Source organism: Ceratotherium simum, chromosome 17 (assembly GCF_057802395.1).
Source record: "Ceratotherium simum simum isolate JZ-2026a chromosome 17, ASM5780239v1, whole genome shotgun sequence".
Taxonomy (NCBI): Eukaryota; Metazoa; Chordata; class Mammalia; order Perissodactyla; family Rhinocerotidae; genus Ceratotherium; species Ceratotherium simum.
In genome coordinates this window covers 52,300,838-52,320,569 of record NC_141916.1, presented here as the reverse complement: position 1 = coordinate 52,320,569, position 19,732 = coordinate 52,300,838, and the positions used below count along the sequence as shown (strand labels likewise).

The 19,732-nt window shown below is 36.2% G+C and overlaps 1 protein-coding gene across 7 annotated transcripts in view; it reads left to right on the top strand.

Moving 5' to 3' along the window:
• The window catches only part of RIMKLB (ribosomal modification protein rimK like family member B), a 77,592-nt gene extending 58,687 nt beyond the window's left edge, over positions 1–18,905 (top strand). For 3 of the 7 annotated variants that reach the window (XM_087442788.1, XM_087442785.1, XM_087442787.1), the window contains exons 6-8: positions 7,243–11,787; positions 13,985–14,679; positions 18,727–18,905. In XM_087442788.1, coding sequence (XP_087298914.1) covers positions 7,243–7,706 — 464 coding nt within the window. In that variant the 3' untranslated portion in view covers positions 7,707–11,787; positions 13,985–14,679; positions 18,727–18,905. Of the gene's footprint in view, positions 1–7,242; positions 13,304–13,984; positions 14,680–18,726 lie in introns of those variants that run through there. The other 4 variants (XM_087442786.1, XM_087442790.1, XM_087442789.1 and 1 more) reach the window with 4 other exon arrangements.
• Positions 18,906–19,732: the final 827 nt, after the last annotated feature.

Genomic DNA, 19,732 nt, shown 5'->3' with positions numbered 1-19,732 from the left:
AGTAGTATTCCATTGTATATATATACCACCTCTTTATCCAGTCATCAGTCAGTGGGCACTTGGGTTGCTTCCACGTCTTGACTATTGTGAATAATGCTGCAATGAATATAGGGGTGCATAAGTCTCTGAATTGTTGATTTCAAGTTCTTTGGATAAATACCCAGGAGTGGGATATCTAGATCTTAATGGTATTACTGTTTTTAATTTTTTGAGAAATCTCCATACTGTTTTCCATAGTGGCTGCACCAGTTTGCATTCCCACTAGCAGTGTATGAGGGTGCTCTTTTTTCCACATCTTCTCCAACATTTGTTATTTTTTGTCTTGGTAATTATAGCCGTGCTGACAGGTGTAAGGTGATATTTCATTGTAGTTTTGATTTGCATTTCCCTAACAGTTAGTGATGTTGAACATCTTTTTGTGTGCCGGTTGGCCATCTGTATGTCTTCTTTGGGAAAATGTCTGTTCATATCCTCTGCCCATGTTTTCATCGGCTTGGTTTTTGTTGTTGTTGAGTTGTATAAGTTCTTTATATATTTTGGAGATTAACCTCTTGTGGGATATACGATTTGCAAATATTTTCTCCCAGTTGGTGAGTTGTCTTTTCTTTTTGTTCGTGGTGTCCTTTGCCTTGTAGAAACTCTTTAGTCTGATGTAGTCCCATTTGTTTATTTTTTCTTTTGTTTCCCATGCTTGAGTAGACATGGTATTCAAAAAGATGCTGCTAAGACTGATGTCAAAGGGTGTACTGTCTATGTTTTCTTCTAGGCGTTTTATGGTTTCAGGTCTTACCTTCAAGTCTTTAATCCATTTTGAGTTAATTTCTGTGTATGGTGTTAAGATAATGGTCTACTTACATTCTTTTGCATGTGGACATCTCTGCTTTATTTAGTTTTATTTATTTTTATTTTTTTGTGAGGAAGATCAGCCCTGAGCTAACATCCATGCCAATCCTCCTGTTTTTTGCTGAGGAAGACTGGCCCTGAGCTAACATCCGTGCTCATCTTCCTCCGTTTTATGTGGGACGCCGCCACAGCATGGCCTGACAAGCAGTGCACTGGTGCGTACCCGGGATCCGAACCCGGGCCGCTAGCAGCGGAGCGCATACACTTAACCACTATGCCACGGGGCCGGCCCCTCTGCTTTATTTTTTATTGAAGAAATTCTTCACCCCATGTTCATATTCTGTTCTTGTATATAGTCTTCTTAAAATTTTGAAGTTTTGCTTATCATGTTTACCCAAAATTGATTTTGTTGTTCAGTGTGAGGTAGGGTCCCGTTTTCTTTTTTCCAAATGAATAATGAGTTGTCCCAGCACTATTTATTGAATAGTCTGTTTATTACTGATTTGTAATGCCATTTTTTTTATGTATTGAATTTCCACATATGCATTGGTCTGTTTCAGGGCCCTCTGGTCTGTTGTACTGTTCTTTTCGTATGTGAATATCAATCGTACAGGCATTATACCTAGATGTCTCTGGCCTTATACCTAGATGTCTGATAGAGCAAGAGCCTCTCTACCTTGTTCTTCAAAATTGAATGCCCTCATTACTCTATCCCCAGAGAGGCCTTTTTCAATAATGAATATTCTCCCATATTCAGTATTAACAGTAATAACAGCTAACATCTCTTTAGGCTGGTACTATACTAAGTGCTTTATGACTATTAATTTCTTTAATCCTCAGAGCAATTCTGCAGGTATTGTTAGTATTTCCATTTTACAGACAGGGGAGACCCAGAGCAGCTAAGTGACTTGCTCAAGGTAACAGATCTAATAAATGGTGTAGCTAGGATGCAGATATACTGTTTGGCTCTGAGTTGTCCTCTTAACCACTCTATTTTACTACCTCTTGAATACCTTGGCTTCAAAATTGGAAAGATTACATGGAAGCTATGCAGACATCATCTAGATTTTCAAATAAATGTTATAAATTTAACCCCACTCTATTTTACTACCTCTTGAATACCTTGGCTTCAAAATTGGAAAGATTACATGGAAGCTATGCAGACATCATCTAGATTTTCAAATAAATGTTATAAATTTAACCATCTTTTTTAACTGTTAAGCTCTATGCCTCTCATACTCTTCTTACTACTTATTAACAATAATATGATCTCAGTTATATGAAATTTCATACACACCACACACATCTGATGGATATTCATCTAAATGTTAGATAACTGTGATTGTCCCTGGAAATCAACTTTCAAGCTATTTTTGCAAAGACTGGTTTTTCTATAATGAATGTTTTTGGTTGACCTTAAAACATTGTAAATCATTTTATACATACAAATAATTTTATAATGTTATTTAAATATGATCCTTTCATACTTTGCACCCCTTTTTTCCTAACCCTTCCACTCTCCTTTCATGTACCATATACGTCTATCCCTTTATTGATTTGCAATGTATTTTCAGTTTTTTGCTACTGTGAGCAGTATTACTATAAATACATATCCTTGTGAATATGCTTTTACATACTGGTGCTTTTGTCTTGTTGAGTCTCAAGGTTGGTATTGCTGGATCAAAATATATGTATTTTAAATTTTTCTAGATTTGGCTAGATTGCTTTCCCAAAGGCTATAACTCTGCACTTCAACTTGCAACATATTAAAATACCCTTTTTTCCTCCCTCCTCACAAGCACGGTTATTTTTTTATATATAGTTGTTGCTAATCAAATGGGAGTTAAATGATACCTTACTGTTATTTTATTTTTATTTATTTATTTTTTGGGTGAGGAAGATTAGCCCTGAGCTAACATCTGTTGCCAGTCCTCCTCTTTTTGCTGAAGAAGATTGGCACTAGGCTCACATCCATGCCCATCTTCTTCTACTTTTTATGTGGGACGCCTGCCACAGCATGGCTTGATAAGCAGTGCATAGCAGTGCCCGGGATCCAAACCTGCGAACCCCGGGCCACCGAAGCAAGTGTGCGAACTTAACCACTACCCCACTGGGCCAGCCCCCATCACTGTTATTTTAATTTGTATTTCCCTAACCGTTAATGGTGAGAGTATCTTTTCATAGCTTATTGGTCACTTATCTTTATTTTTATATGAATTACTTTTCATTATATTTGCCCACTTTTCAGCTGGGTAGTTTGTGATTTTTGTTAGCATTTCTGACCAATAACCACTAAATGCCAGTTAGAGCCCTCCCCCTCCAATCTCCATTAAACATTCAAAAATGCCACCTTAAAATTTCCAAATTCTCCTCAGTTGAGAACCACTGTTTTAGAATCTCTGGTACAATGTTAAGTAATAATGATCTTAAATATCTCTGTCTAGTTTCTGATTTTCATTGAAATAGATTTAATATTTTGTTATTTAGGATGTTTATGTAGCTTCATTCTACTAGAGTGTTTAGTAGGAATGATTGTCAAATTTTATCCAGTGCCTTTTTGGCATCCTTCTGTTGATAAGATCATTTGTGTGTTTTTCACCTTTAATTTCTTGATGTGTAATGGATTATGTTGATAAATTTTAGATTTAAAAAACATTTTTTTGAGCTACCGCTGAATAGAATAAACCTCCTTTGAATTGGTAATAGCATATTGTTCTTTTGAAAATTTGAATTCAGTCGTTTATTTAGAATATTGACGTCTATTTTCATAAGTAAGATTGGCCCATACTGTTATTGTTTACACTTCTTGATAACGTTTGATGTTAAGGTTACACTGGCTTTATTCAGTGTATTGAGGAATTTGCAGTCTTTTCCTAGGGCGTTCTGTAGATAAAGTGACATTGGATAGCTAAATAAAACTCAGCTCTGAACCCATCTGGTCCTGGTTCTTTTTGTAGTAGTAGCTCTTTTATCACTATTCCAATCTCTTCTGCAATAATTGGCCTAAGTTTGCTTCTTCTTGAGTCAGTGTTGGTAATTTATCATTTGCTTAGAAATCATCCATTTGTTGTAGGTTTCAGATTTTTTTTTGCCAGTTTCATGAGATAATTGCTTATGTTTCTTTTAATCTCTCCTTTGTCTGCGATTCTTTTTTTTTTTTTAAAGATTTTATTTATTTATTTATTTATTTATTTTCCCCCCAAAGCCCCGGTAGATAGTTGTATGTCATAGCTGCACATCCTTCTAGTTGCTGTATGTGGGACGCGGCCTCAGCATGGCCGGAGAAGCGGTGCGTCGGTGTGCGCCCAGGATCCGAACCTGGGCCGCCAGCAGCGGAGCGCACACACTTAACCGCCAAGCCACGGGGCCGGCCCAACGTGATTCTGTCTTTGATATCACGCTTAATCTTGTCAAAGTAGCATTTGGATTTTTTTGTCCTTTCTATTTTTTCTGTTCTATTTGTTCTACTTTTTGTCTTTATTAAATCTCTCTTAGTTTCTTTCTCAGTACTAAATTTCTTCTTTCTGATTTCAAAACGAAGTTTTTGGTATGAAGCGTTTTTCTCTTTCAGATGGTTCTCATTTTATTTTAATTCAAGGAATCAATTGTGCAGTTTCTAGTAGTTAATATTCTTTTGGTTACTTAAATTATTAATTTCTAATTTCTAATTTTTTTGGGTTATTGTCAGAGAACGTGGCCTGTAAAAGTATTAAAATTTGTTAAAGTTTTCTTTGTGGCCAAAAACATGATTGTTTATTGTTAATGTTTGATAAAGGGAAAAATGCATATACGGTATATATGCTCTAGTCAAGAGATATAAGGCTAAGAAGTGAAGTTTGTTTTGCCTTTGTCACTTATCTCTTTGCCCACTCGCTTTAGTTTTCAGAATTTCTTTTTGGTGGTGAACATGATGTAGTCCATGCAGAAATAGAAGTACAATGATGTACACCTGAAATTTTTACAATGTTATAAACCAACGTTACCGCAATAAACAAAAAATTAAAAAAAAAAATTTCTTTTTCATTTTGTTTAAAGTATGTTTATTATAAGCAGCATATAGTTAAGTTTTGTTTTTCATTCCAATCTGACAAGTTTCTGTCTTTTTAATGGGAACTTTTCAGTTTGTTTTTAGTGTAATTGTTAATGCCCTTCATTTTATTTCTCCAATCTTATTTTGTGTTTATTATTTAAATTGTTCTTTCCTGTTTTTTCTTTTCTAAGTTTTGCTGATTTATAAGGTACCATTAATTCCATTTCCACCTGTGTTCCCAAACTCAGTTAATCTGGAGGCTCAGCCATGGTTTTGCATTCCATTAGTGGTTACCTTCTCTTTCCCTACACTTATAATCAGACACATATTTTCTACTTTTATTTGAGAAGATAACAATTTTCCCTGATGCTCTTTCTTTCTTACACCCCTCTGCCCTCATAATAATATGAAGTCTTTGGAATACCTTCACTTTTCCTCTGTCATCGCTTGATCCCTCTCTCCTCCAATGAGAAGATTAGAACAGTTTTACTTTCCTTTCTACTCCTCTCTCTTGACTCATTCATTCATTGAACAAATATTTTTGAGTACCTCTTAAGTGTCAAGTACTGTTATAGCAGTATTTTGTATATAGCAGTGAACAAAACAGACAAAAATCCCTGCTTTCGTGGGCTTTTTACATTCCAGTGTTTTGCTGAAATCATTTAATGATTTTAGTCCAAGTCTATATTAGAATTCCTCTTATTGTATGCCTCTTCTGTTTCAAGAATTCTTATATAGTACTTACATCATCCATTTCCAGGCAGTCTTTATCTATTTAGAGTTAATTATACCTATATTGCAAGAATCATTATTCACCACTGTTAACTCCCCATCTTCATCTTCCTGTATCTTTTTTTTTTTTTTTTTGGTGAGGAAGATTGGCCCTGAGGTAACATCTGTTATAAGTTACATCATTGCAGTTGAATGTCCGTATCTACTCTGATTATTTTGGGAGGGGGGTAATTTGTTCTTTCTAAGTTTTTTCTTTTTCTTTTTTTTGTAGAGCTCAAAAATTTTATCAGAACATTTTTAGAAATGTATCTTTTCTCATTCAGTCCAATCAGCAGGCTCAGTTTTTCTACAGTTCCAGGAAAATTTCTTCCTTTATTGCTTCTCCTCCATCCTTTTCTCTCCTGGAGAAGTTTTTCTATGACTCAGTTCTCCAAATTTCTCATCTTTCCTTTGTGACTTCACCTCAATTTTTTTCTATAAGCTTTGAAATATTTCTTACATTTGATTTTCCAAGTTATAAGTTAACTCCCAAAGGTGACTGTACTCTCCTTCAGTTCCTCTGCTAAAGTTTTTAGTTGGGTAATCATGTTTTTGTTTTAGGTTTGGAAAGTCTTTTTGTGCTGAACTTGAATCTCCTTAAAATGATCTTATTTCTGTCATTCAAGTTGTAGATAGCTTATTAGTTTGTTGTTGTTGTCACATCAGGGCTCTGCTTTGGTTATTTGGAGCATTCAGATGGCCTCAGTCCTACAGATGCCAAGCAGTGGAGACGTTTAATTAGTTGGCTAGTGTGCCAGTCACCTGCTGAGGTGCTTCAAAGAAGCCTTCCTGTTTCCTGGACAACCCTACTCTTCCAGCCTCAGTGGTAGGGAGGACTCAGCTCACCTGTGCAGTTACTTTTTGGCCTCTTTGGGGTCAGAGACATCAAGCATACTCACCTAATGCTGATGTCAGCTTTTCTCCTGTGGATACACAGAGCTCTTTGAGCCAAGCTCTTCTCAAAATTCTGTGCTTCCTAGTGCTTATCTCAGAGGTTCCTGAACAGGTCTCTAAATGAGAAAATCTAGTTCTAATTCCTTTGTCTCAGATACCAGCAAAATCCAAGACTCAACCTACAGTCAACCAGCTACCTTAAGCCCCACAATCCTTTTGGCTTAGGAATGGTAGATAGTTTGGAGTGGTACTGTAGAGGAAGAGAGCCACTTTCAGGTCACCATGTTCTCAGATTCCATCCTGTTCTCTATCCCTATTATGCATCTCTATTGTTTTTACAAGTCAAAAACTGAATACTTTTGTCATATACAAAATAAAGGGGTTTAATTGTATTTATGCAAAAGTCTCTTCTACTTGGTTAATATTATTGCAAGTATGACTGGCTTCAGTGAAAGTTTAATGTCTTCTTCAGAAAAAATAGCGTATTGAAAAAGTACTAAGTCATCAATTCTTTGAGAGACTGGGTTAAAAAGAGATTCTCTAATGAAGGAAACTTAGACTTCAAAGTCCCAATTTTACACCAGAATTACACCTTTGTTTTCACTGCTGATTGAGAAGAAAGAGTTAGCCTCAGAGGCCAGCTTTAGTTTTATTTGAAAAACCTGTAATTTTGGTAAATTTTTATTTTGTTTCTCTTTTGCCAGGTGGCGTGGGGATGATGTGCTCATTGAGTGAACAGGGGAAGCAGCTAGCTATCCAGGTGTCTAATATCCTGGGGATGGATGTGTGTGGCATTGACCTGTTGATGAAAGATGACGGCTCCTTCTGTGTCTGCGAGGCCAATGCAAATGTAGGTTTCATCGCCTTTGATAAGGCTTGTAATCTAGATGTAGCTGGTATCATAGCGGACTATGCCGCCTCCCTTCTGCCCTCTGGCCGGCTCACCCGGCGTATGTCCCTGCTCTCCGTGGTGTCCACAGCCAGTGAGACTAGTGAGCCGGAGCTGGGTCCCCCAGCCAGCGCTGCTGTCGACAACATGAGCGCAAGTTCCAGCTCTGTCGACAGCGACCCTGAAAGCACGGAGCGAGAGCTGCTCACCAAGCTCCCAGGGGGCCTGTTCAACATGAACCAGCTGCTAGCCAATGAAATCAAACTCCTGGTGGAGTGACTCCACCAGTAAATAATTAACCAACAAAACCCTTGTAAAACTTTCTTTTTCTTCTTTCTTTTTTTCTTTTTTTTTTTAAACCAACTTGCAATGCTGTTCATGGAAGATGCTCAGGAAGATGAGAAAATTGAGTAGGATTAGTTAGGAGAGAAGAAGAGGGAGATAGCCTAGACCTCTGCTATTAAGATATTACTTTCATTTACAAATCCTATAGATAAAGAGACAGAAGAGGGGAGATACAGAAACTTGTCAGGCTCTTGTAGTTACCCTTTTAAATTACTCAAAAATGTATATGCTCTCAGGCCATGAAGAACCTACAAGATTTTTTTCATGGTCTCTTTTGTTTTTGTACAGTTGGTATAAATTTCATAGTAGCATAACTTCACATTGTGTTGCAAAGATTTGTAATGGGTGAGGGAAACATCTACCTAAAGTACATCAATTTTTTAACACAAATCTGAAAATCCTGCCTTTACCATATTGGCTAGCAGCTTTATGTTCATAGTTTATGAAATCTTGAGGGATTTATTTGTTTTTTCCCTTAATTTGGGTGGGAGGGATACTTGAATATGACTCAATAAAGCTTTTTAATGACAAAATTGGCATGTTTGCATGATAAGGGAAATGAACAGTATTGCAATGTCTGGTACACAAAATAACATTTATTCCAATGTAGATAAAATTACACTAGTTTGAAATATGTGCATTGACTTGTATTTGTTAGTGTTTTAGTCTTTTTTGAAAGATATATGCTCTGTTAATGTTGCATTTTTTTTTAATACATGCTAGTCTAACATTCCCTGATCTATGCCTGCATCTTTAACCATGGCCAAAGTGAAGAAAATGCTACCTTTTTTGTTAACAAGACACTGACTTGAAACATGTGCATTTAAAGCCTTTTTTTTTTTCCTTTTTTCTTTTGGTGGTTGGGCATTTAAAGAATAAGGACAAGGACAAATATTTTGGGGGGGTCGAATCAAGGGCCTATAAGTTCTTAAGTATAAAGCTGAAGTGATTTCTAATACCAGTGTTATATATTTGCATTTTTCACATTTTAGGAGAGAATATAAGTGTGTGTGTGTGTGCACGCATGCATGTGTATGTGTTTTGCTTTTTGTTTTCACCAACCAATCAAAAAGGATAGATTCTAGACAATGGAGCATGATGGGAAACACAGCTTTTTAATTTAAAAAACAGATGAGTTGCTTTCATAACTAAATTTCACTGAGGTAGAGGTACTCACCTAAAGATGTAAGGAGAATAGATGCTCCTTATGCCTTTTTGTGTATCTGTATGTTGTTTGATTTTTTTTCTTTGGTTCTAGACTGTTCAGTGTATAATTTATTCAAGGCTACATGCTTTTCTTCAATGCTTCTGGCTGTGCATTTTCTCCTGTTACACAGGTTTTGGGGTGGGGTGGACTGAATGTTTTTGTTTGGGGACTTATTTAGCAGTATCGAGTCTCTTATAGCCCTACTCTGAAGCCTTCAATACTCTCCACTCTTCATATTCCTTTACTTTCTGAATTTATAAAAGCCCCGAAACTGCATATAATAGGAGCCTTTAAAACATGGGTAAAACTATCCCAATGATGGGTTTGGAAGGTGTGTTAAGGAATGGAGATGCTCCAGAACTCAACGTAATTTTTTTAAACAGCAAGTTCCATCTCCCTACAATCCTCCGAAGCTTTTACCCGAGTTCTTTCTTGCCTCTCCAGTGCTTTTTTTTTCCTTCAGATGGACCTTAAACATAATTTCTTGGACACTACTAGAGAGACTTCGAGGCAATAATAAAAGATCAGTATTAACCAGCTCTAATAGAGGTTTGATCATGCTTACTTGTACAGTTTTTCCCCCATTTTAAAAAGGAATGTAATAAAATTTGTTTTTTCCATAGAATTAAATAATATTAAAATTGGAAGGTTGATTGTTGGCAAATAGAATAGTACCTCTAACTGTGCAGTGTCTCATTTCACCTCAGAAAAAGATACATAAGAGGAGTTTCTAATTTATTTTAGGATATTCTAATCTCATCTAAAAGAATGTGACTTGCACAGGGTTATTGTGGGGCTTACATACATATATAAGTACCTCTGACTTATTAACAGAAAGAAATACTTGGTACTTCTTTCACTAAATGACCATACTTTGGAGGATGCATACCATTTGGGATAGAGAAATAAATGAAGGAGAAAGAACTGCTTAATTAAATCATCATTCATATGTTTGTGTAGAGACCATCTGGTTGCCACATAAATTATGATACATACACTTTGAATAGTTACATATCACATGTACCTAGATTAATGAATTTTAAAACACAAAACACCCTCTCTGATGAAAAACTCAAGGTTTGTGTTGGGTGGGATAAAGCACCAAGAAAAATGTAGGTAGCCTTTAAAAACATTTTACCAAATTAACCAACTGTATCATAAAAAAATCTGAGATTATTTCACCTTTAGTTTTATTTACTATTTATCCATCTTTTGTGCATTCACACTATATTAAAACATAGCTTTGTCAACTTATTTCTGGATCCTACACTCACATGTTAGAATGAAAAGGGCAGGAATGGTCATGTTAGACTTTAAAAACATGAATATCTACTTGACTTCCCTCAAATATTAAGGTAAAGAATATGAACAAATCATTCCGGAAGAACCTGAATAAAGCAGCCTAGATATTTAAGTGAAAGTTAAATATATATTCATATTGTTTAATAACTTCTGTATAATCTTTATTGCTATTATGAGAGGTAAAAATGTATTTATCAAATATGTATAATCATTATCTTGACAAAATCTGAATTATTGTAAAATTATTGTGTATTGTTAAAATTGTAATTCTGAATTGTATTTTGAAAGTAATTCTTTCTGATATTGCTTTTATGTCACCATGTTGAAAACTGGACTATACACACACAAACACACATAAATATGAACTATTTTATTTAAAGTTTTTAATAGTTTTTTTCTTTTTTGATGCCTAAAATTGATTGGTCATTTCTGCTGGCTTTTATTCCACTGAACTTTGAAATCTTTCTGTATATACTACCAATAAGAAAATACCCTGGAACATTAGAAAATCCATCAAGAGACTTGCTTTCCTCAAGCACTTGATCAGACTTTTGAGAAGGTATCGAAGGCATTGAAAGAAGTAATTGACTTTCAAAATCATCTCTTCTTTTTCTCAAGAAGAAAACGACAGAAAAATAAATTCTCTTCGTTCAGTGAATCCCCATTTTGGGGTCTGGGGAGCTTAGACGTTGTGAAATCAAATCTGTGTTACAATTTTCTTCTGGCTCACTCTTTTTGAGAAGGTTTATGGGCTATATGGCTGGTGAGACACGATCCCCTCCTAAGAAAATGTAGGTGCTCAGACAGGTAACCTCTGCTGCTACTGTTTTTATTTGTTTGTTTGTTTGTTTAATTTGATTTAAAATTAGTTTTTGTTATACTAGGATATTTTTAAATGTAATATATTTCAGGATTTATAACCAGGTTCACTGCTTTCTTTCTTTTTTTTCTTAAACAAAACAAAACAAAGTTTCATTTAAGATACATTTAAGCGCCTTTGAAGCTTGGATTTTGGAATGTTTCAGTAGTGGACAGAAATCTGCTGTTGGAATCTTCTAGTCTTCCAGGTTTAATTTGAAATGTTTTTAGTTTTGTTTTGGATTTTTGTGTGATATTTTATTTCCTTTATACCAATGTCTTTTGCCATGCTGTTTTGGGGTGGCTGCCTAACTCTAGTGAAAATTCTTTCTATATTAACGAAAGTTTGGTATTTTAAATTCCTTAATGTTTTGCAGTTTTAAAATTGTTTTTAAAGAAATATTCTAACTGCTTGCACTGTTACTGTTCTTTACCAGCCTTTTCAGGAGCCAAAAAAACAAAAACAAACAAACAAAAAAATACCCAGAGAAAAAACTTTCCTTCTCCCCCTTCCTGATGATGAGTGAGAAGTATTGAGAACTTTCGGGGTCAGTGCCCTTCTAAACTCCCCTTCCCCCATAATGCAGCTGTATAATGAATGGTAAATGCAGCGGTTTGGATTCAGGCACAGCCCCAGCCTGCTTGCAGGTAATTTGACTCTTCCTCTTTTCTTTCCATCCCAAGGTTAACTTTACTTTCTTTTTTTAAAATTTCCTTTCTTTATGTACTTTAAAGGCAACCATGAGTTTGTAATAACTCTCATTTTAAACAGTAATGCATAAATATATGTAGCAAATAATTTGATTAAAGAAGTTTTGGGGGTAAAGTTCTTATTGATTGGGATGAACACAGGACTTTCTTTGGGGATTTGCTTTAGCCATTTAGATGACTCCATTCCTTGCATATATGTCTATAATTAAGTATTCAGAGTGTGACTTTTTTGGCTTTGTTTTTGTTTTGGGTTTGTTTGTTTCTTCCATTGTGCTACTCTGGCTTAAGCTTTTTCAGGGGTTGGTGTTCCGAATACACAGTGAGCTCACAGTATAAAGACATCAATTAGGAGTTGACAGGTATGGAAAACTAGAGTTTTGAAAAGGTAAAATTAGGTTCTAGGTTATATATATGGTAAAAACTCGCCATAACATTCAGTTGACCTTAGTGCTTCTCTTTCTGTGACATCATTATGGAAGTGAAAGGGAATGGTGAGACAAAGATAATAGAAAGCATTTGTTATTTTAAGAGCAGCGTGATTTCAGAACTAATCATTTTAGCATTTCTGAGACACTAGTTCTAACAGAGATGAGCAGTTTGAGATTATCATAAAATAATGGTTTAAACATTCAAAAATTACCGGTTTGAACAGATTGGAGGACATTTCTGAAGCACAAGATCATTAAGGAGATGAACTAAGGCCATAAAACAAAGTTAGTGGCAGAAAAAGGAATATAATGTCTATTTTAATTGCCTTCCTTTAGTTAATATACTATCTCCTCCTCTGTCTACACCAATCCACCTAGCCTTTCCTCCTTTTTCCTATCCTTCCTCAAGTTTTAGCTCTAATATGCGTTATCATTTTGAGAGATGATCTTCTTTCTAATAGGTAGAAGTGTAGTGACAGTAACCAGGACCTTTTGAAGATATACTTCTGTATAATTTTATCCTGTGGCTTTGGATGTCCTATCCAAAGAGGCTATGATCCAATAAATCACTAGTTAGTGAATAGGAAATCCTGGCTTGTAATGCTGTTTCTATAGCTGAATGCATAAAATAAATCATTAACCTGTTTTGTGCTTCAGTTCACTCATAAGATAGGAACAGTCACTCCCCTAAGCATCTTAAGACAAAAATATTTATCTGTTGAACTGAAGTTTACTAACAAAGGAACCCCAACTGCATTCCTTCAGGAGTTTATGATGTCTACTAAAAAAGGCTTGTGCAGGAGAACCTTGTTCTCTTGCTGCTTAGATTGGCCAGCATTAGGATATATGGACTGTGTGATTTCATGGGATGTGGAGAATTTAGCAGTCTCCATTCTACTGCCCCCATGAGGATCACTGACTTGTTAAGAATGATCTTGCTTTCAGATTTCACCATGTTCACTTATTAGATGGGCCTTATATAGCATATATACCTGGCTGCTATTGTGGGGGTTGGGGAACATGAGGGGTGGGGTGAATTGTTGTTGTTTTAGGTTTCAGTCAGACAGACATCCCTGTGCCCCAGTTCCCAGAAGCACAGCAGGCCTCTAGGAGCATCCGTGGGAACGGCGCAGTCCTGACATCACCAACTCTTCTGCTCAGGCTCATCCCATATACAGAGGTCAAAGGGTGGGGTTTGAGATCGGGGGAAGGAATGAGAAAGTAGAAACAATGTCACTGCATTGCCACTGTTGACTAGCCTTTGGTGCTTATGTCAGTGTTTGTTTTGTTTTTTAAGTTGGCAAAACTGTACATATTTTTATTTGGGGGTCAAGGTATTGGGATGGTGGAACAAAAACAAGCCATTACTATTATTACTAGTTCATTATTGGATACTGTTCTTTAGTAGCTAATACAGGATAAATTTGAAACCCAATGACAAGGAGAATGGGAATAGAAATGAGTCTTAGGATTTTGACAAGCAGAAAACATTTATGTGGTATTAATTTCCAGTTCTATAACTGCTATTACATTTGTCACTCTCTCTCCCTTTTTCGCCCTAATTCTTCCATGTATGTATACAGTTTGAGGAAATGTGCATTTGTGGTCAGTCCTTTTAAAAGGACTTAATAAACTTATTACTCTTTTGCAAAAGATATGCCTAGTGCTTATATGGGCATACAAATGCTACCCTGTTTTAAATGTAGGTGGCGTATGTGTTCAGAGCCATTGGGCAATAAGCAGTCCAGAGCATTGAAAACTCAAGCAGGTAAAGCACCTAGCACCCTTAGTTTCTAGAGTTACTTTTAAAAACCTCCTTTATTGCTGCATCCTCCACAATTCTTTTGGTAGTCTCTGAACTTAAAATTTGCAGGAGTTGCAGACTACCTAGTTAAAATTTTAAATTACGCATTTATCCATAAGATTGTAGGGATAGATGAAGAAGGAAAGTGTAACAGAAAAGAAATGGCTCCTTGAGATGGCAACTGCTGTGTCTAAATCTTTCCACTTTTTTTTTACAATTTTTTTTTATTTTCTCAGCTTAGCATGAACGTTGATCATACATTGTTTGATTTTCTGTGATTGGGATTTTTATTGTTTTGACTTTTGGTGGGGAGGTCTTGGGGAAACAATAAGGAAATTCGTGCGCAGGTGAAAATATGAAATGTTAAACGAGAATTTTTCTGTTTAATCTGGTGTAGTAAGCAAGAACTTTTTCTATATACCCTTCTGCTGCAGCAGAGAAATAAACTGGTAGGTGGCAGCAGAAGAAGGAGTTCTTCAGATTGATGGCTACTGAAAAATCTGCATAGGAGAAGAGATAGAGCATAGCATACCAAGTGAAGCAAAGGGGTCAAAAAATGGAAACAGGACTAAGATTTCTGGATTTTGACTCTAAATGGTAAGTTATTTTCAACTAAGAATATGTTTTCAATCTGATACCAGTATTATATCAAGTAACTGTAGTATGTAATCATAAATGCCTGTAGGTTCTTGCCTTAGGATGAATTTGTCCTAACTAGGGTACTATCATTCTTTACTTTGAAAAAAAATTAGCAATATGCAAAATTAGGGATTTCTCCCCAGTATATTGATCAGTGTGAACCTTTTTTCCAGCTTTATTGAAGTATAATTGACAAAATTATAAGATATTTAAAATGTACAATATGATGATTTGATACACATACACATTGTGAAAGGATTCTCCCCATCGACTTACTAACACACCCAATATGTGAACCTTAATGATGGCAAAAATTATACCATCTCGTAGTAAATCTGAATTTTTAAAAATCTGCAAGATAAATGAAATGTGCGTTGTTAACCATTTTGTAGGAATAAAAGTCTGTCCCCTTTTTAGTGGGAGTACTGAGAAGATAACAAAAGTAGGTAATTTGAAAAAATCATGGAGTAAAAATGATCTTTTCTTCAATCGGCTCTTTTCTATCCTGTCCCATTTCCTTGTCGCTGTGTCTGCTCATCACTTCCACTCTCTGTTCACCTTTCCCTCTTGCTTGTTTGTCTCTGCTCTTTGACTCTTCTTTCTTTGGTTGTGCTTCTGCCTCCCTGTCTTTGTATCTGTCTCACCTCAGTCTCTTATACTTCTCTCTCTCATTCATTCTCTCTGAATTTTACTTTTCCAATGTTGCCATTTTTCATCTCTGCCTGCCTGTTTTTCTTTGTGTGTGGGTGCGTCTCCTCTTTTCATTTGCATTCTTTGTGTTTGTATCTGCTGGGGTAAACAGCTTTATTTCCTTTGCATCAACAACTGCCTTCAGGCACGTGGATCAGAGTACCAATGTTGTGATTCTCTACTTTTTAGAAGTTGGTGAGGCTGAATAGAAGAAATCAAATGATATTTTGAAGTCCCTGGAATTAAGGAATGTAAATTTCAACTCCTAAATTTATAATAAAATACAGACCTGTTTACTCACTCAACCACTTGTTTATTTTAACTATAGTATCTTTTTTTTTTTTTTGTGAGGAAGATCAGCCCTGAGCTAACATCCATGCTAATCCTCCTCGTTTTGCTGAGGAAGACCGGATCTGAGCTAACATCTATTGCCAATCCTCCTCCCTGTTTTTTTTTCCCCCAAAGCCCCGGTGGATAGTTGTATGTCGTAGTTGCACATCCTTCTAGTTGCTGTATGTGGGACGCGGCCTCAGCACGGCCGGAGAAGCGGTGCGTCGGTGTGCACCCGGGATCCGAACCCGGGCCGCCAGTAGCGGAGCGGGCGCACTTAACTGCTAAGCCACGGGGCTGACCCCTAACTATAGTATCTTTATTGTCATGGCAGCCAAGCTGTTTAAGATCCCTTAGACAGAAAGAAAAGACATATGATTCTTAATCTTATCTAGACTTTTAACTTCAAATTAACTGATTTTTAAAGTTTCTTATGAAATCAGAAAATGAGCAAAGTAGTCAGTATTTTATAGACATTTACTAGAGAAAATCAATTTTTTGAAATTGAGATATAATTGACATATGACATTATACTGGTTTCAGGTGTACAACATAACGATTTGATATTTGTATACGTTGTGAAATGATCACCACAGTAAGTCTGGTTAACATCTGATCTACCGTCTTAGCAACTTTCAAATATGCAATACAGTATTATTAACTATAGTCACCATGCTATACATTCTACCTCCATGACTTACTGATTTTATAACTGGAGAGAAAATTAATTTTTAGTCTTTCAGTTAAAAGTTAAAAGTAACTGATCTAGAGGCTGGCCCCGTGGCTTAGCGGTTAAGTGCACGCGCACCGAGGCACCTCTTCTCCAGCCATGCTGAGGCCGCGTCCCACTTACAGCAACTAGAAGGATGTGCAACTATGACATACAACTATCTACTGGGGCTTTGGGGGAAAAAAAGGAGGAGGATTGGCAATAGATGTTAGCTCAGAGCCGGTCTTCCTCAGCAAAAAGAGGAGGATTAGCACGGATGTTAGCTCAGGGCTGATCTGCCTCACAAAAAAAAAAAAAATGATCTGATCTAAATCTTTTTTCTAAGATACATATGTGAACATTTTAGAAATATTTTTATTAGCTTTCTTAGAGTAGCACACAAATAATTGTTTTCAGGTTTTGTAAATGGTAAAAACAGGATATCCAGAGGAGAAATTATTATTTAAAGAAAAGGAGTCCTGACTCATTCTATTTATATCTGCAGTAACAGATTGAGCTACCAGCCTGCAAAGGCCTGCTATAGAAATTTAGAATTTTAAGCTGGAAAGCTTAGAAGTTATATACTATAACTTTGAATTTGCTGGTTGGGAAACTAAAGTTCAGAAAAGATGATAACTTGGCCAAGATTACAGAGGCAAGACTAGGACCCGGGTCTCCTAACTGCCAGTACAGTGCTCTTTGCATTATATACCATGCATCCTTCAAATTCTGTAGTCACTGGACGAGTGAAGTGTTCTGCAGTGAGAGCTGTATGTCAAAGAGTTTTCACTTTTGTGCTTGTGGTTATTTAATACAGGGTGGGGAGTCTAATCAGAGAAAGGATATTAAGACAAGCTGTGGGTGGCCATTTTAGATAGTTTGTGTGGAGAATTAATGAGTACATCGGGGTTTACAGGGTTTGGTAATGAAAAGGTTTCCCCTGTTAAGGCAGAATGCAAAGAAGCCTTCAGGTTCGTAGCGATTTCTGCTCAAGGGAGAAGAGGAATGGGTTCCTTAGATCTAGTATACGATTCCTCTACCTCTCCTCTTGCTTCCTTCTGTTCCTATTCTAGAAAATGAATCAATCCACAACAAGGATAAAACTTTATATTGTTCTTAAATTCCTTTTTTTCTTGCAGATTTTTAGGCTAGCGGTGGGGGAAGTAGACAGTTAAATGGGACGATTGTATATACTTGGATAATAGGATAAATAGTAACGTGAAACTAGAATAACTATCATTGTCTAAATATATGGTGAATTTTGTTTCTTTTTTCTAAAACCATGTAAAAAGAAGTCACCTTATACTAAAAAATGTTTATCCTAATGCTGAATAACATTTTGTATATTAGTATGGAGCATAATAATACACAACCTCAGTTAATATAGTTAGAATTTCTAAATTTTTTAAAAGTTTTGTCTTAATCACAAATGTTGGTTAGTATATAGAGATGTCAGTGCTTTAGAACTAAAAGACGTCGACTAACTTGAGTCTTAGTCTGAACCAAAATTTATTGCTCATTGTATGTGTAATTTATTGAAAATGTAGCCTAGAGCAATAGAGTAAGAGCATTTAAGTTTAATTTTGGGGCTGGCCCCGTGGCTTAGCGGTTAAGTGCACGCGCTCCGCTGCTGGCGGCCCGGGTTCGGAACCCCGGGCGCGCACCGACGCACCGCTTCTCCGGCCATGCTGAGGGCACGTCCCACATGCAGCAGCTAGAAGGATGTGCATCTATGACATACAACTATCTACTGGGGCACAACTATCTACTGGGGCTTTGGGGGGAAAATAAATAAATAAATCTTTAAAAAAAAAAGAAAAAAGTGTTGACTTTTGTGCTGGCAACACCTTGATGCAGTAGACAATATCATGGATTTATAAATTGAACTGTTGATTCTTCATTCAGTAGAAAGAACAAATCCCAGGGAGTTAGAAGGAAGTTTCTCCTGAAGAAGGGTCAAGCATTTGGAAAATAAGGTTGTGTCTATAAACCAGTCAGAGGTTTAAGCTTTTAATTTTTAATGATAACATTAAATGTCTTCAAAGTCAGAATGAGAGTATACCTTAATACACCTTTTTCAGCTGAGATTACCCAGATAAAGTGTGGTAATTACAGAAAAACTGGTTGTGATATTTTTGGTAATCTAGATAATTTGTAATATTTTATTGTCACATTAGTTAATTTTCTATCTTTCTTTTCTTTTGTTTTCTCATCCTAATTATAAACACTGTTTATATCTGTGATTTAAGTGTGCTGTATGTGTTTTTCCCCCGCAGGTTCTTTTGAAGTAACCAGTGATCCTTTTTGCTTATTACCTCACTCACAGACTGGATGAAGATAGATTTGACGGCATGTTTTTCCAAATGGAGGATAGAAATACACAGAACAAGGAAGCGGTAGCTGTGACCTGTTTGAGTCAATGTGTTTTTTAAAATAAAAACACCAGAATTGGAAATGAGATAGCATGGAGTGTGATTTGTTCTCTTGGCAGCTATTTCTACCCACTCCCTCATCTGTGCATTCATTTCAATCCATATATCTAGACTTGAAGTCTAGCTCCACGTGTGTCATTCTCTTTATTCTTTTCTTTTTGCAAGACGAAACTCCTTTGGTTCTTGACAGACTGATGGCTCCATAATATATTCTAAAATGAATATTCTTTTTGGCACATAGACAGGCACTAAAATATGTATTACATGGATTTTCCCCTGCGCCTTTCATCATGCTTTATCTGTCCATGCTAAATAATTGTTGCTGTTTTTGTTTTATCTCTGAAGAAATGCAGCCTTTTTTCTGTTTCACTCTGACAAGGCTCTGGCACACGCTCGTCACAGCATCGCTCACTGCATTTTAATGTTCTTGTGGCTAGAGACCATGTCTGATCTTGTATATTTGAACTGCAGGGGTTCTGATATATATATATGTGTGTATATAGACGCAGCCTTAGTACTTTTGACCAAAAATGGACTTCGTAGTCAGATATTAATACAAATTCTAATTCTGTTACTTACTGGTTACATGGCCTTTGGACAAGTCAGCCTCTTCAAGCCATAGGGGAGTATTTGTAAAAAAACGGGAGTAATTGTACCTGTGTTACTAGGTTAATGTGTGAGGATTAGCTATGGTATAATGCATGTATGTGTTTAGCACATAGTTGAGTATTGAATAAACAGAAACTATGTTTTAATTCTGTACGTTTTGGCTATTGATATCTTATTCAAGAGCTACTGAATCTTTTCACCTCAGAATTGGAGTCTATAAGGTTTTCTTTCTTGATTTCCT